Below are 14,062 nucleotides of genomic sequence, written 5' to 3'. Positions count from 1 at the left end.
GAATTGCAACGCCTTTGATCATCGGACTATCTTCGTAGGAACCTAAATGATACGATTTCAATACAAACTTTTTAATTGAATCAATTATGTAGCAAGAATTATTATAAAAAATATGTTTTACAAATATATTAAATAATTACTCATTTTTAATAATCTTAATTTATAGGCATTTTTATTTTTAGAACACAAATCAAACACTGAATTATCCATTTATATAAGTTCTAACCCGTTCACTGCCCATTAACCCGAATCTGTATCCGATATCCAGGAAACTAGAGAGAGTAAGCTACATCGCGGTTCATTTGATTACTATTATTAGCAACGCAGAATAATATCTTGCCCAAAAGCTCACTCGTGAATCAGTTCCCCCAAATCCCTGCCCTCTCTATTTCCAGTTCTCAAATTCATCCAATTCGTGTCTGTAAGTGGAGTATAATTAGGGTTAGGGTTAGGGTTAGGGTTCGGTGCTAAGAATCGAGTGCGGGGGCCCATTGGGAGCATACGCACAATGTACTCTGATCGGGTGGAGGCAGTAACAAAGAGGTCAATAAAGGATAGGCTTAACGGCAACAGTGCTGAGGATTTTTCTCGCCGGAGACAAATTGCCGGCAAGAGGTGTTAGCTTTTTCTCGCCTTTTTCTACTTACACTTATCATTCACTTCTGTTGGCTTCAGATTTTTGTGATTTTTCATTTTTCTTCCTGTGCTACTGCTATCTTTGTACATTTGTGAATATGCATTTGTGTTAGATGTATTGTTTAGTCATTTAAGTTTGTTTTGTTCTTCAATCCAGTAGAAAATTTGTATTAAGAGGACCAAAATCCCGCATCTGCTTAGCGCAAAGAGTGCTGTCTTGGTTATTATAGTACCATCTGAGATGCGTGGAAGAGCAGTTTTAAAGCTTTTTTCTCTTTTTTGCTATATATAGTAGCAGTTTAAACTTATATTGGCTCACTTTTTATTGCGATTCTAATTCCTTTGGGTGCAATTCGTTTAATTAAACGTGGTCTAGCCAGTTGAGTTCTTGTAATAACTCATACCATCTGTTAAACAGAGGTATTGAAAGCGTGCTTCCCTTGTAATGGTTAATATTCTTCCTGGAAAGTATGTTGTAGCCTTTCTACTTGTTGTTGTCTTTCTCCTTGTTGTTGCATACTGCCTATTGCAATTCGAAACCAAATAAATGTGTTTTGGGGCTCTAGGCCATTGTAGATAGGACTATTTGCTTGATGTTCAAAAGCATAAAAGGACTAGCCAATCTAATGATTAGGATTGGGAAGAATGCCAAATGAAAGACTTGAACTTAGTTCACACAGTCAAGAAGCAAAGACCTTTTTATCTTCGAGAGCGTTTGTGACGGCTATAAATACTGGATCTTTCCCCTCGTGAAAGGCTATTGGGATCAATCCTTTCAACCCTTCTTGTATTCTTTGTGTGAGGATTGAACAAATGAAAGACCTGGACTTGGTTCACATAGTCAAGCAACAACAACCTGTTCTCTTCGGGAGCTTTCATGACAGCTATAAAGAACAGGTCTTTCCCTCGCGAAAGGCTATTAGGATCAATCCCTTTAACCCTTCTTGTATTCGTTGAATGAGGATTGAACAAAATAGCAAAAAATTGTTATTTACCATCTTGTCAAAGACTCATTCAAGGCGCGCTTAAGCCTTAAAGCTAAAAAAGCTCGGGGAGGGTGCTTCGCCTCGCTTAAGCTGCAACTCAGTGTAGGCAAATCACTAAGGTGTGCAAACTCATTGCGCATGAATTCTATCTTGAATTGAATGGTACTAAACGATAAATATAATCGGCAAATAAGTGTATTAGTTGTTAAGGAAAATATCATAAATGAATTTATTACTTTTTTTTTAATCTACATATATATTTTTATTTTTTTCCTTCATTGGAACTTTTTTTTTATACTAAAACTCACACTTAAATTGTTCTTTGTGCTTAAAGCCCCAACAGACCTAGAACTCTTTTCAGAGCTTTTCGCCTTTGACAACACATGTTATTTATAAGTACTAGTGGTGATAAATAAGTATATGAGATTAATCATACTTATCTTTGCACCTTTTGAGCTCCATTTGGTGGAATCCTATTAATCTTCTGGTTCAATTATTGTTATCTATTTTGCAGGCACAGAGAAGATGATGACAAATGGGAGCATGATCTTTACGAGCCTGATGAAGTTCCGGGATCAAGTATGGCGTTGTTTGATACCATTAGTTTATATATTACTTATTCATTAGGCAATATACATGTGATTGCTCCACTAATATTTATTATATCTTTTATGGGCTTTCATAGGCCAGCGAATTGGTACTAAGGATCTTCGTCTAAAACTCCAAAAGAAAAGTATCCAACAAGCTCAAAGTGTTAAGGGTTCTGTCTCTGGAGGTATGAGGGATCTGCGCGAAAAGCTCTCTGGTACTCTTTACTCGCAAACAGTCGAAAATGTTCCCCCCAAAGCAAAGCTGAAAGTGGCTCCTGAGATAAGCAAACCTGTCAGGAGAAGTGTCATAGCTGAAGCTCCGGCCGTGGAGACAAAAAATGTTGCCAGCACAGTTTCAAAGAAGAAGTCCCAACAAAAGGCAAGAATATCCCTTGCTCAGATTAATTTCACCAATGAGCTCCTTTTCAATAGTATTACTTCTTTAGCATATAGTGATATTGCCAATAAAACCTGAAAATGCACACCCTGAGCATCAGTAGAAAATGGAGATTAACTACCAGATACCTCCCACACAGAAGGGTAATAGAGTGCTCTAGATGAAAATAGCACGTGGCATGCTTTAAATGTTACCATCTTCCTTACTTTCAGTTCTTTAGATATTAGCTCCTTAAATTGCTGCTGGTGCTGTTTTTTTTTAATGTTTGTTGGGTCAGTTTCTTGCTTGAAACAGTGTAATGCCAGTAGGATTATAGTACTAGGATACTGAACAATGTGATACAAGACCAATATAAACCTTCTTTTATTTGTACCAAGGCCTCGCAAAAGATTTTGACAGGAGAAGTTTCCAAGAAACAAACCTTTGTGTAAGCCAGTTATCGTCTGCGTAACCGCAAACTTCCTTTCTTCAAGGAGAGTGAAGCGAAGTCCCTCCCCGAAAGGAAAGAGGGGCGAGCGGAATGACATCGGTATCAGTAAGCATCCCCCGTCAAGCTCAGTTTGGGCTTTCTAAGTTCATTTCATATTCAATTTATTTGGTATCGCTCATAGCTATGTCCGCTCCCCTGCTACTAGTTAAATGTTTCTGGGTTATAGAATCCAACCAGTGAAGAAACTCTCAGAAGCAAACATCTTTGCCTCTGCACTGTTAAAAATAAAGACTACTAAGAATCAGACAAGGTCATGCACACAGTTGCTTGGAAGATTGACACCTACTGGTTGTATATTTCCAGGGTTGAGCCTGGGAAAGTTGAGAAATTCTTTTTCCAAGCGCTTCTTGGTTGGCCTTTATTGCCTTAAGCACCTGTATAGAAATTTCTTTATTCCAGTTTGATAAAAGGAGCTTTTCTGGGCATACGTCTTTGATTTTGTTGTGTATGCATGTGCTGTGGGTAGGACGCGGTTCTGCACGCTGGACTCTAAAATGCTGCTGGAGTAACTGTGTCCCTGCAACATATGCATAGGGAAAATCAACAACCATACTGAATATCAATCAGCTGGGACATCTCTTCCTTTGTGCTAGCTGATCCTTTTATAGTGAGCTATCCTTACTCCAACTAGCCAATTGAATGGAAGCAGGAAAGATTCTTGGTAATATAGATGAATACAGGAATATGCTTGGTCGACATAAGGTAAGATCCTTTAAGTAGTGCCTTGATGCCCATGGATGATATATGCTTATCCACATGCTACTTTGCCTCAACTTTTAGTGTTTATAGAGTGTTTACCGCATGAGAGTTACTTGCTCTTCAACATCTGATTAGGGATTGATGGTTGAAAGAGAGGTAGGCAAACTTCTTACTTCGATACTTCAAAAGCAGAGGCCATTAATTTTTTGAATGATACGACATATAGGCCACAAGCAAGGATTAAGGAAACTTTATGCTTTATACATGAGTGGAAATTCTGGCTACTAGATTAGGGTTGATGTCAGGCTGGAGCGCCAAAAATGAGTTGTGCTTCTCTAGAATCAAGCCCCTATGTGTAGGGAAAGGAAAGAGAGAAGATATGGGAAACCAAACCAGCTTGCATATGGTGGGTGCATATGGTCTAGTTTGGAGACAAAGAAACTGAAGATGTTTTGAAGCAAGAAAGAGCACATACTCAAGCTGAAATACAATAGTATTTCTCTTTTGAATTTTTGGTGTAAGATGCAGGATGTTTTTGATGTAAATAGACTTGTAGATTTTCTCAGTGTCCTCACCGATTAGAGGTGTAACTCAGTTTTGTGTAAGTACCACAACATACTCCAACACTATCTTAGTGCCTTGACGCATAATATAAAAATTTGATTTGCTTAACATTTCCCAAAAAAAATAAAAAAATCAGGGGTCTATGCTTTTAACACTATGGTTTATGGCAAAGGTGGGTTGATGCAGGTGGCATCCTCAAGCTAGGGATTGACCTAGTACTTTTATGAAGTGAAAAAAGTACTACTGAAATGAAAAAAATAAAAAAAGAAAGAAAAACCTATCATAATGTGAAATGAGCAATATAAGGATTGACCTAGGGGTGACAAAATCAGCCCATGAAGTATAACCTTGCCCAAATTTGGGCGGGTTGGGCTGTATATATTTTCATGGGTTGCATTGTGCATATTTTCATGGGCTAATTTTACCTCCCTAGGTCAATTTATATACTCTTTTCATGGCCAGGTCAATTTGGTTACAACCCAAGTTAAATATGTAGCCCAAATTGACCCATTGGAGAACTTGTCAAAATATTAAATTTTTTTTTTCTTGTTAGATATAGCTGTAATAGAAAACTTACTTTTATTAGTTTGGGCTAGCGACAAATCATTCTTTAGCGCATCTTGACCCAGCTCATCTCACCCCAAGTAACGGGTCCAATTTATTGATTCAAACCCATTTTGTCTCACTCAAATTCAGCCCAATCAGTCCATCTCACATGGTTTTCACTCATTTCATTGACCGCTTGGCACACCCTTGGGTGCTTAGCTAGTTATACTTGTCAAGTGAGCATCTGGGCGCACGACTTGGGCCTACATAAAACCGTTGTCTAACGATGAAGTGCTCAAACTACATTACACTTACCTTCAAGGTTTAAGTTTCCTCCACCAGACTTTTAACAACATTGTGGCATGTACCATATCTCTGCACCCATGTCCAAAGTTTTATCCTCGACTACTTTGTCAATTTCACGGTCTAGGCAAATCCAACACCTTTCATGCTTGGATTTGACATCTCAACTGTCATCTATGTTGGTTTACAGTAAAAGCAGTAATGGAACTAAAACCTGCTGTAGTGACTATGCATGTCAGTTTTAAACTTGGTCTTTGCGTAATCTTACTGTTACCTAAAAGACATCATAGAGATCTTATGTTTCTTTCTAGTCTTACCATTCAACAATGTCTTACAACACACTTTCACATGTTTCGCCGCATTGTCATTATTACCTTATTCTTCCTAAATGACATCTTTTGTGGTGAGTATATTGCATTTGATCCTTATTTTTTAAGCTTTCTCGATTGTGCATGTGCAATTAGCCCCTCTGCTTTGCCTTTTTTACTACTGTATAATCACTGGTTGTGGCTCTCGATGTTCATTCTACTTGTCTCATGACTTTGGTATTTTTCCTTGATTTTGTCATCTCACATAATATACTAAAAAGGTTGAAATTTACGTAAGTATGCTCGTGCGCTGTTCCAGAGTACACTACATGAGGCTGCTCTTATATTTTCGATTGTACATTTGGTGCAGGCGGAATCAGTGGATAGTTTTCTACAACCATTGGGTCTTGAGAAGTATGCAATTACATTTCAAGCTGAAGAAGTATGTAAATTATTGCTGCTCATTCTCTTTTTAATTTAGTTTTTAAGTGCTGCAAAAAATTACCTTCTCCCTGTGCTTTTCCTGCAGGTTGATATGACTGCTCTTGTGCACATGACAGATGAAGATCTTAAAGCTATGGGAATACCAATGGTAAGTATCGTGATTTTGTATGAGAATTCTTTTGAAGATTGTGACTTCCTGTTTTTCATTCTCTTCTTAGTTATTTTGCTTATGAATGGGAGAGAAATCATAATGGAAAAGCATCAAATTAGTCGGTGTTGAGTCACATCTGGATCATTTGTCTTCGTATATGGTTTTGGGCAATCCTCATCTCTTGAGCTAGCTTTTGGGTTGGGTTAGGCCCAACGTCCATTTTCTTAACATGGTATTATAGCGCAGGTTCATCCCAATTCATTGTTTACCTATGTTGGGCCCCATCTTATATTGTCCACTCTCCAAATGTCTAGTCTTGGCGTGCGGGGTGTTGAGTCCCACATAAGTTGGGAATTAAGAAATGGGTCGTCTTGGACAATCCTCACCTCATGAGCTAGCTTTTGGGATTGAGTTAGACTCAATGTCCATTTTCTTAAAATGTATTAGAGCCAGCTCTTCATGATTTACCCGACGTTGGACCTCATCTTATAATATTCACGTTCCAAATGTCCAGTCCTAAGCGTGCAAAGGTATTGAGTTTCACATCGTTGGGAGCTTGGATCATTTGTTTCTTTATATGGTTTTGGGCAATCCTCACCTATAAATCTAGCTTTTGTGGTTGAGTTAGTCTCAATGTCCATTTTCTTATAGTAGGCATTGTTTGTCATAAGAAGAGAAATTTTACTATAAATGTTTCTAGAGAATTGTTTTTTTTTGGGTTTCACAATCTTGAAAATCACGTTGATTCGAGAGATTAGACTTTTCAGTGCTTACGGCCAAAGGATTCTTGAGTAGCACATCTTTGGATACAAATTTCAAAGTAAACCCTGACCACATGCTGATAGCTTGGACTTTCAGCCGAGATCATTCAGCTGATACAATTATACAAATTTCAAACTTCTATAACCATTTGTTCCGTCCATTTCTTTGTTTTGAAGCTACTTTAGTGATCTTTTTTTTGTCATCTTTAGGAGAAATCAAATGAACAATGATAGCGTTGAAACTATGTTAGTGAAATGATATGGATAGCATAGTGTCATTTATTCCATGCTGATTGAAAGCTTTGTCCCTTTTGGTTGTTTCAGGGTCCGAGGAAGAAGATAATATTAGCACTGGAGACTAGAGTCTGATAATTTTGGGTTGCATCTTCCTTGCTGGCTTGGGTTTATTCATTGGTCTGCCATCCAACAAGTCAGCAGGCTTGTGGTTTAACTGTACAAGTCTGTTTCTGATATTTATTTCTTATAATTTTTGGTTTTATCAAGTCGGCGTGGTTAACAAGAGCTCGCAGTGTATCAGTACTACAACATTTAATGGTGGGCTGAGCCCTTAAGGGCATATAATTTAATGGCTTTTTGGTTGCTTGTCATGTTACTTTCGGATGCCAAATTTTTGCTGCTTTGTCCAGCATCTAGTTCTCTATACTTTCAATTCATTACAACTGTTATTATTTGTCCACTTCTCATGACGATAAATCAAGGAGAGACCATGCTTCATTAACGGTGAAGTCTGCCTTTTTTTACTCGCTGGAAAGGTCAATTTGTTCGACGGTAGTCCCAACCTGTACCGTCATAATATTCTCTAATATTTTATTACTAATCTGTGCTTGCCGTTGTCAATGGTGAACACAGTGTGTAAGCTCCAATTCGTTTGTAATTTTCCTCTGACCTAAAAATATTAAATGGGGAGATTGGTGTACTTGTTCTTTCATAGCAAAAATCCACTTATTTAACTTCTAAAAATAAAGCCAGAATGATTTCTTTCTGCACCATCACTATGGCAGAGAACGTGGATACCGACAATTTATAGCTCACCGTTTTGAGGTTAGAGTATCCTGTGCAAGGTGAATTATGTTGATAGTTCCCAAAGCTGGCACCAAAATAGATACCCGTGACTGTATCTAATCATTGTGAAACCTTTTGTACAAAATCTTCAGGCTGTAGTACCTATCTCAACTATGGATCCAAAACTTCTCCAGAACTTGTACACTACCATAGGAGTCATTTCCAATCAAACCTCAACCTTTTTAATGTGGCCGCCTTTGCATTTGTCCATTTCATACCAGTTTTTGTTCTACTCTTCAAGATTTGGATGCAAGCCAGCTGAAGTTGATCTGTAACTCCAACATGCTATTCAAGTTTGGCTTTCCATGCAAGGTACTTTCTGTTTTCTACTTTATATCTTCTCCATTCTCTAATGACTGCAAGAAGCACATGCAGTGAAACTGGCAGAAAGAATGGCTGCAGAACAGAATAAAACACAAGTATAAACATTTATTTCCTCCATCCAGACTAATCTCCTTGTTGGACTAAATAATGGAATGACAATAAAATGCAAACTATCAATTACTATTTCGTAGAGAAAGAATGCTGATGCCCTAGTTGCTTTTTCAAAGGAAAGAAACAGAAGTGGTACTGAGAATTGCAAAATGAGTCTGATGCAGCATTTCTCATTGGAAATTATATCAATGCAAACAGCAAGTAAAACACAACAACTTATTATGATGCTTCCCAGGATAAATTGGGAATCGACTTGCAGAAGGTATATAAGAGTTCAGTTTTTCAGATTTTTCACTATGGCGACGCAGATGGAGCGCCTAAAGATAATTGCAAGTTAGAATTTTAATATTCAATTAAAAGAGTATAGAGGCAAGCTATGTGTTCACAAGCCATTCACAGATTATAGACATGATCCGAAATATTTCTTCAGATCAAGGATACATATAAAAATCCTTCTTATCACATCCCTCTCTTCAGCAGTCAACACACATTAAATGTTACTTCCAAAAGGGTCGTGCTTTTAATAATTGCAATGAGAAATAGCCAATTGAGTGGTGATATGTTGGTTGTCTTTGTTGTGTTGAGTGTAGACATAATCAAAACAGAAGACATGCAGAAGCATTGTCTGCTTCACGTGCACTTAAGCCCTACTAAATTGTATATTTAATTGTAGACGATTAACCTATGAAGATGAACACTGAGCCAATGAAAGTGGGGTTGTATAGTTGTTTGTTAACAGGTATAACCTACTAAAAGCAAATGAATGCCGAGTTATATTATATTTCAGTGTCATGAAGCATACCGAATACACAGCAAAACAGTGCTCAAATGAGTAGTAGCTCACGGACATCATTGATGGATGATAGAAGGCATCCTCTGCTAAGGCTCTTGCTTTTCTTGAGGAAACTGATAATAAAGGGAACAATTTTTAGTTTTTTTTTTTTAAAGAGAAGTCCATAAAATAATTACAAGTTGAAGTCATGTTGTATTACTAATGCAAAGGTGAAGGTAGCATACCAGCAGAAGCATCAGAATATCCTAAAGACACATTGCTTAGGGATAATTTTGCAGCTTCAAGAGAATATTTTACCTGCTCAATTACTCAGAATTGTGAGTGCTGAGAATTCACCAATAAGTTAAACCAAAATCCACAACACATAGCAGACATCTTTTCTTCGGAAAAGAAAATCCATTTTAGTTTCATTAACTCAGGAGAAAGCTAGATAAATAATTAGGGGTCAAATAAATATTTCATATGGGAAACAAGAAGTTACATTTAAATTTCGAAATTAGATATTTACAACTGAAAGTATGAAGCTACTAAAAAGTCATGGATTGAAACTCTAACCTGTTTCCCTATTTCATCCATGATGATCATCCTGGGAAGGGATTGAACCTGGATAGAGAAAATTGTCAAAACCAAGTATAAAGTACGCAAAAAGGGCTAGCAGCTGATGACCTACCAATCGAGAGAGAGATCCAAGGGTGGTGCCACACTGAAGAAGATTGAAGCATGTGTGATGCCTAGATAACACATCCAACTCCCTAAAACAAGAGTTTTTAGAATACGTATCATCAAATACATGTCCACAGGATATGTACATCTAAATAAAAAGCAAGTTAAACTAAAAGTGTCATCGTCGAAATCAAACAATTGTTTTGCAAACAGACATTTATATAAAACACATACTGACATTTGCAAAGAAAAAAAAAGGATTACACAAGTGGTCAATATCCGAATGATTTCTAAGAACCAAAATATGCAACTAGGAGATTCTGAGACAAAACGAGGAAAGGCTGATTCTTTTTGCGACTTGATACACTATTATCCAATAGAACATGAAAATGGGAATGTTTCTTATCATATATGAATCTACTTAGATCAGTGGTTTAGTTTTATTTAAGCAAGCATGCAATATCTTTAAGCTGTTTCATCCATTCCATCTTTTTCATCCTAACCAGTATCTTACCATTCTGCAAAGCCTTTTGCACTGGTTAAAAGTACAGATGTGGCAAATGCACCAACATAATGGTTCTCAGACTTTAGACCAAATAGCTGGCGCAGCTGTCCCATGAAAACTTCAGATATCTTCTTCAAGTCCTGTTTCAGGACATGCATTTCTCAGTCTTAAGTTGTTAAAAACCATCCAAAAGAAACAAAGACATGGACATGATCCTACTGCTTTCTTTATTTAAAGTATAAAGGGCTTCATTCTTGGCCGTTCAAGTAGAGACTATACCATAGAATGTAAAAAGTTGCCGTATATCCTTTTTATATCAGATAAACACACAAAATAATAACTCAAAAGGAAAGAAATATGAGACAGGGAAGCATCATTATAGAAATTGGCAGTGCCACTAATCATTTGATGAGAATTATCTGTATCTCACTTTCTCATTTTAGATTCATGATCCAGGTAAACGTATCATGTAAAATTCACACATGTAGACAAACACAAATAAGTAACATATGCATAAATGCCTATGCAAGCTACATCAACACGCCTACATGCTCAGGTAGCCAAAACAACAACGATTTAAAGTGGAATAGAATACATGATTGTAGGTGCAGAAGACACTTCAGTAACAACACAGCAAATTAAAATTCATGTGAAGAATGCATAGAAATATGTAAAGCATAGCAACACTCCTCTTCCTTTTCAGAAAGTGAAAAGCAGAAGACCTCAAAGTAAAAGGTCTCTATACTTGTGAACAAAAAAGATCTCCACGTAAAAGTTTATCTTACTTCTCAAAAAAAAAGGAGATTCAAAGTAAAAGATTCTCATGTCGAGGAACTGTATATCCTTAAACTTTTCTCAATGAGGCTCATTCTTCTCGACTTTTTAACTGTTAGACACCATAAAGAGAGGCTTCTTACCTCAGAGGAAATTTTGTGCTTGGGAAGATGTTGAATTTGTAAATTCTCTGAACAGGCCGGTGGATTCCAGACAATAATACCTCCCCACATCTGGAATCGACTGTATTAGACCGCATGATATATGAAATGGCTAACAGAGTCTTAAACATGTCTACAATAAATTTGATACTCACTGGAGATATAAAGCCATTTGTCATGGATATCTCTCCATTTGGAAACTGCAACTTTAGAGGGCACTCTTTTGCAGATGGCACATATCTGGCATTGAGAAAGCAAGCCAAAATGTCACTATATAATGCTGAATTTAACCAGCTTAAATTTGAAAGAACAAACAGTTAATGTGACTGGGTTTTGCAATACATAGTGCTCAAGCATCTCATTTTCTTCTTTTTCAGCATACATATAAGAGGTTTGACCTTAATCAGTAGCGTTGCACAAGATTTGGCAGAAAAATTTCCTCAAAGACTTATCAGATGCAGAGCACAGTGCTGTTTCTCTGCCTATACAAGTTTATTCAAGTCAACAAGTTCCGTTGAAAAAAAAGGGGGAAAATACTTTAGCAAGTAAATGCTAATGATATTCCACATACTATAATGTCAGTCCATGCATATTAATATCAGTGCAAAAGCTCCTGCATGTTATTCATTGAATGATATATCCACTAAGAAAAAGGGGTAATGAAATCAAAAGCATACAGCACAAAATGCAGGACTTTTGACCGCCCTCCAGCTGCTGTTGAAGTATCCAAGTGCCATTCATTTGAATTTACCTACAAAAACTCAGATAATATACAAATTAGAATAATATTTGAATTTCTGTCCTTTTATTTGGATTTTTTTTGTGGCTAATCCATCATGTTGACCATCAATAAGAATATCAGATTCATAGTAATTGCGTTAACTTACAAAGAAAGGAAGATCTTTTGTACTGAAAATATAGCTACCCTGCTTGTCATCCCAATACGAGTATGAAACCTTTGGAGTATGATACAGAACCTGCATACAAAAGAGCTCAATAAGTATAAGTTCAAAGGAACCAAAGAAAAGACAGACTTTAAGTGATATAAGAATATAAAGGCTAGACAGCTAACCTGGCTTTCCACACTAATATCAGCCACTGGTCTTAAAGCATCGACAACAGGAGCCAGCAGAATCTCATCTAACTCCTGAAAATCCCTGCAGATAGATGATAATATTTTAGACAGGGACGGCTGTAGGCTTTAAGATTTGGGTTCAGTAGAACCCAATAGCTTTGGCCTACACAAATTATATTCAGAACCCAGTTGTGCACTTGAGATCATTGTCCTAGAATCTACAGCCCATAAAATTCAAATCCTGATCCGCCTCTGATTTTAGATGAGTAAAGAGATACTAATATATTTGATTGGGTATTAGTTCAAACAAGGATAAACATACATTTGTGAAATATGAACTTTAGCTACCCAAGTAGGCTACAAACACATTAATCAATACACACTACATTTTAATTCATAGAAGTAACAGAAACACTGTACAATGACACGAAGAAAAACAATTACTGGCAATGAGACACAATGTCATAAGTAAATTAGGATCTAGCTAAAAAAGAGAGAGCGGGGAGATTACCAGTCATAAACCCAATCATGCGGATCAGAATTCAAAAGACTGAATGAAAGCACGACCTTGCCATCTGCACCTACTGGCATGAATTCCCCACGAATTGATCCTTCTTCCTTCCCACCATTCACAAACACTTTGACAAAAATCTCCGCCATCTTCTCAACAGCTTTCTCCACAGAATCTTTTCCTACAATCCAAGCATGCCTATATTTTCCAACAACAACTCTCATCTCCTCCTCATCCGCATTCCTCTTCACCACCACAACCGTATAAAGTTTCCTATTCTTACTATCCAACACAGACTCCAAATACTCATCAAAATCCTCGTCATCGTTCAGCTTATCAAATCCATTCAACGCTCCGCATTGCCATTTACCTACATTTTCCCTTTCACTATGAATACAGTTGGAACTGGAATCAACTGTTACTGCCACGGTATAATTGTTTCCGCACGTGCCACAAGCTGGAGTAATTTTCGTAGTCAACTTTTGCATATTAGAATTGATCAAAAGCCCTAGCTCATTTATATCAGTAATGTCATCGAAGTTTATAAAAACTGCTCGAAATTGGCAAGGATATTGCAATGGATTCTTCTCCATTGCTGATGATAGTAAATCGATGTCTTCAAATGGCAATGGCGCTCGGTAAATTTCGATTGATTTTAGTAAGAAAGGCAAAGCTGTATTATACATGAGAAATAGAAGAAAAAATTGTTACTAGTTTTGAAAATGAAGTTTAAATATAACAAAAAAGGATATGTAAGAGTGTTAGGGTTACCGATGAGGAAAGAGAAGAAGACGGTGAGAGTGAGAAATAGACGCTTCAATCCAGGCTTAGTTTTACGCATGGTTTTAGGGTCGAAATCTGATGCCTCTTCCGACATAGTGTTAGGTGGATCAGAGGAGGAAGTTGGCGCTTCGGAGATCTCCGCCATGGTTGAATCCTTAGGAGCTCCCTCAACCGGCATCACAGTGTAAATATGGCGAAGAAGAAAAGTGAGGAAAGATTTTACTTATTAGTTGTAGCAAAATGTTGTAATTGTCATATCAATGTGCCGTCTTAGCTCAGCTGGTAGAGCGCATGGCTTTTAACCATGTGGTCGTGGGTTCGATTCCCACAGACGGCGTTTTCTCCTATGGCCTTTCAACCTTTTATTCGTTTTTTGTTTCGGGAAACAATTATATTTGGATTCT

General features: G+C 37.2%; 2 protein-coding genes and 1 non-coding gene across 4 annotated transcripts; 2 read left to right on the top strand and 1 right to left on the bottom strand.

Annotated features, from left to right (window-relative positions):
* The first annotated feature begins 287 nt into the window (after positions 1-287).
* Positions 288-7,483, top strand: LOC107816486 (uncharacterized). The gene is made up of 6 exons (XM_016642209.2): positions 288-615; positions 2,137-2,201; positions 2,308-2,591; positions 5,890-5,961; positions 6,049-6,111; positions 7,200-7,483. The coding sequence occupies exons 1-6, from the start codon at positions 509-511 to the stop codon at positions 7,242-7,244; spliced, it is 636 nt and encodes a 211-aa protein (XP_016497695.1). The 5' UTR covers positions 288-508; the 3' UTR covers positions 7,245-7,483.
* Positions 7,484-7,819: 336 nt separating this feature from the next.
* Positions 7,820-13,884, bottom strand: LOC107816459 (uncharacterized). 2 transcript variants are annotated; one of them, XM_016642185.2, is made up of 13 exons: positions 13,647-13,881; positions 12,876-13,548; positions 12,362-12,446; positions 12,177-12,266; positions 11,967-12,040; positions 11,445-11,529; positions 11,272-11,361; positions 10,364-10,494; positions 9,857-9,938; positions 9,742-9,789; positions 9,411-9,483; positions 9,196-9,299; positions 7,820-8,354 (listed from the first exon to the last, which is right to left on the bottom strand). In XM_016642185.2, exons 1-13 carry the CDS (start codon positions 13,834-13,836, stop codon positions 8,244-8,246), a joined length of 1,836 nt encoding a protein of 611 aa, XP_016497671.1. In that variant the 5' UTR covers positions 13,837-13,881; the 3' UTR covers positions 7,820-8,243. The 2 variants fall into 2 exon arrangements, with proteins under 2 accessions (XP_016497671.1, XP_016497679.1); XM_016642193.2 differs by lacking the exons at positions 9,196-9,299; positions 9,411-9,483 and having other exon boundaries at positions 8,112-8,354; positions 13,647-13,884.
* A 38-nt stretch (positions 13,885-13,922) lies between these two features.
* Positions 13,923-13,995, top strand: TRNAK-UUU (transfer RNA lysine (anticodon UUU)). The gene has a single exon. It is a non-coding gene; the product is annotated as a tRNA-Lys (tRNA).
* Positions 13,996-14,062: the final 67 nt, after the last annotated feature.

Source organism: Nicotiana tabacum, chromosome 19, assembly GCF_000715075.1.
Source record: "Nicotiana tabacum cultivar K326 chromosome 19, ASM71507v2, whole genome shotgun sequence".
Lineage (NCBI taxonomy): Eukaryota > Viridiplantae > Streptophyta > Magnoliopsida > Solanales > Solanaceae > Nicotiana > Nicotiana tabacum.
Note: the sequence above shows the minus strand (reverse complement) of the source record. Positions and strands in the feature narration are given on the sequence as shown.

What these genes read in the sequence shown, in the direction of transcription:
- LOC107816486 (XM_016642209.2), top strand. Translation starts at nt 509, where the DNA reads ATGTACTCTGATCGGGTGGAGGCAGTAACAAAGAGGTCAATAAAGGAT. An exon ending in AGAAGAAGTCCCAACAAAAG is followed by an intron (nt 2,592 to 5,889) that starts GCAAGAATATCC and finishes CATTTGGTGCAG; the next exon opens with GCGGAATCAGTGGATAGTTT. An exon ending in AAGCTATGGGAATACCAATG is followed by an intron (nt 6,112 to 7,199) that starts GTAAGTATCGTG and finishes TGGTTGTTTCAG; the next exon opens with GGTCCGAGGAAGAAGATAAT.
- LOC107816459 (XM_016642185.2), bottom strand. Translation starts at nt 13,836, where the DNA reads ATGCCGGTTGAGGGAGCTCCTAAGGATTCAACCATGGCGGAGATCTCC. An exon ending in GCAAAAGGCTTTGCAGAATG is followed by an intron (nt 9,939 to 10,363) that starts GTAAGATACTGG and finishes CTCTTGTTTTAG; the next exon opens with GGAGTTGGATGTGTTATCTA. An exon ending in ATATTCTGATGCTTCTGCTG is followed by an intron (nt 9,300 to 9,410) that starts GTATGCTACCTT and finishes CTTTATTATCAG; the next exon opens with TTTCCTCAAGAAAAGCAAGA.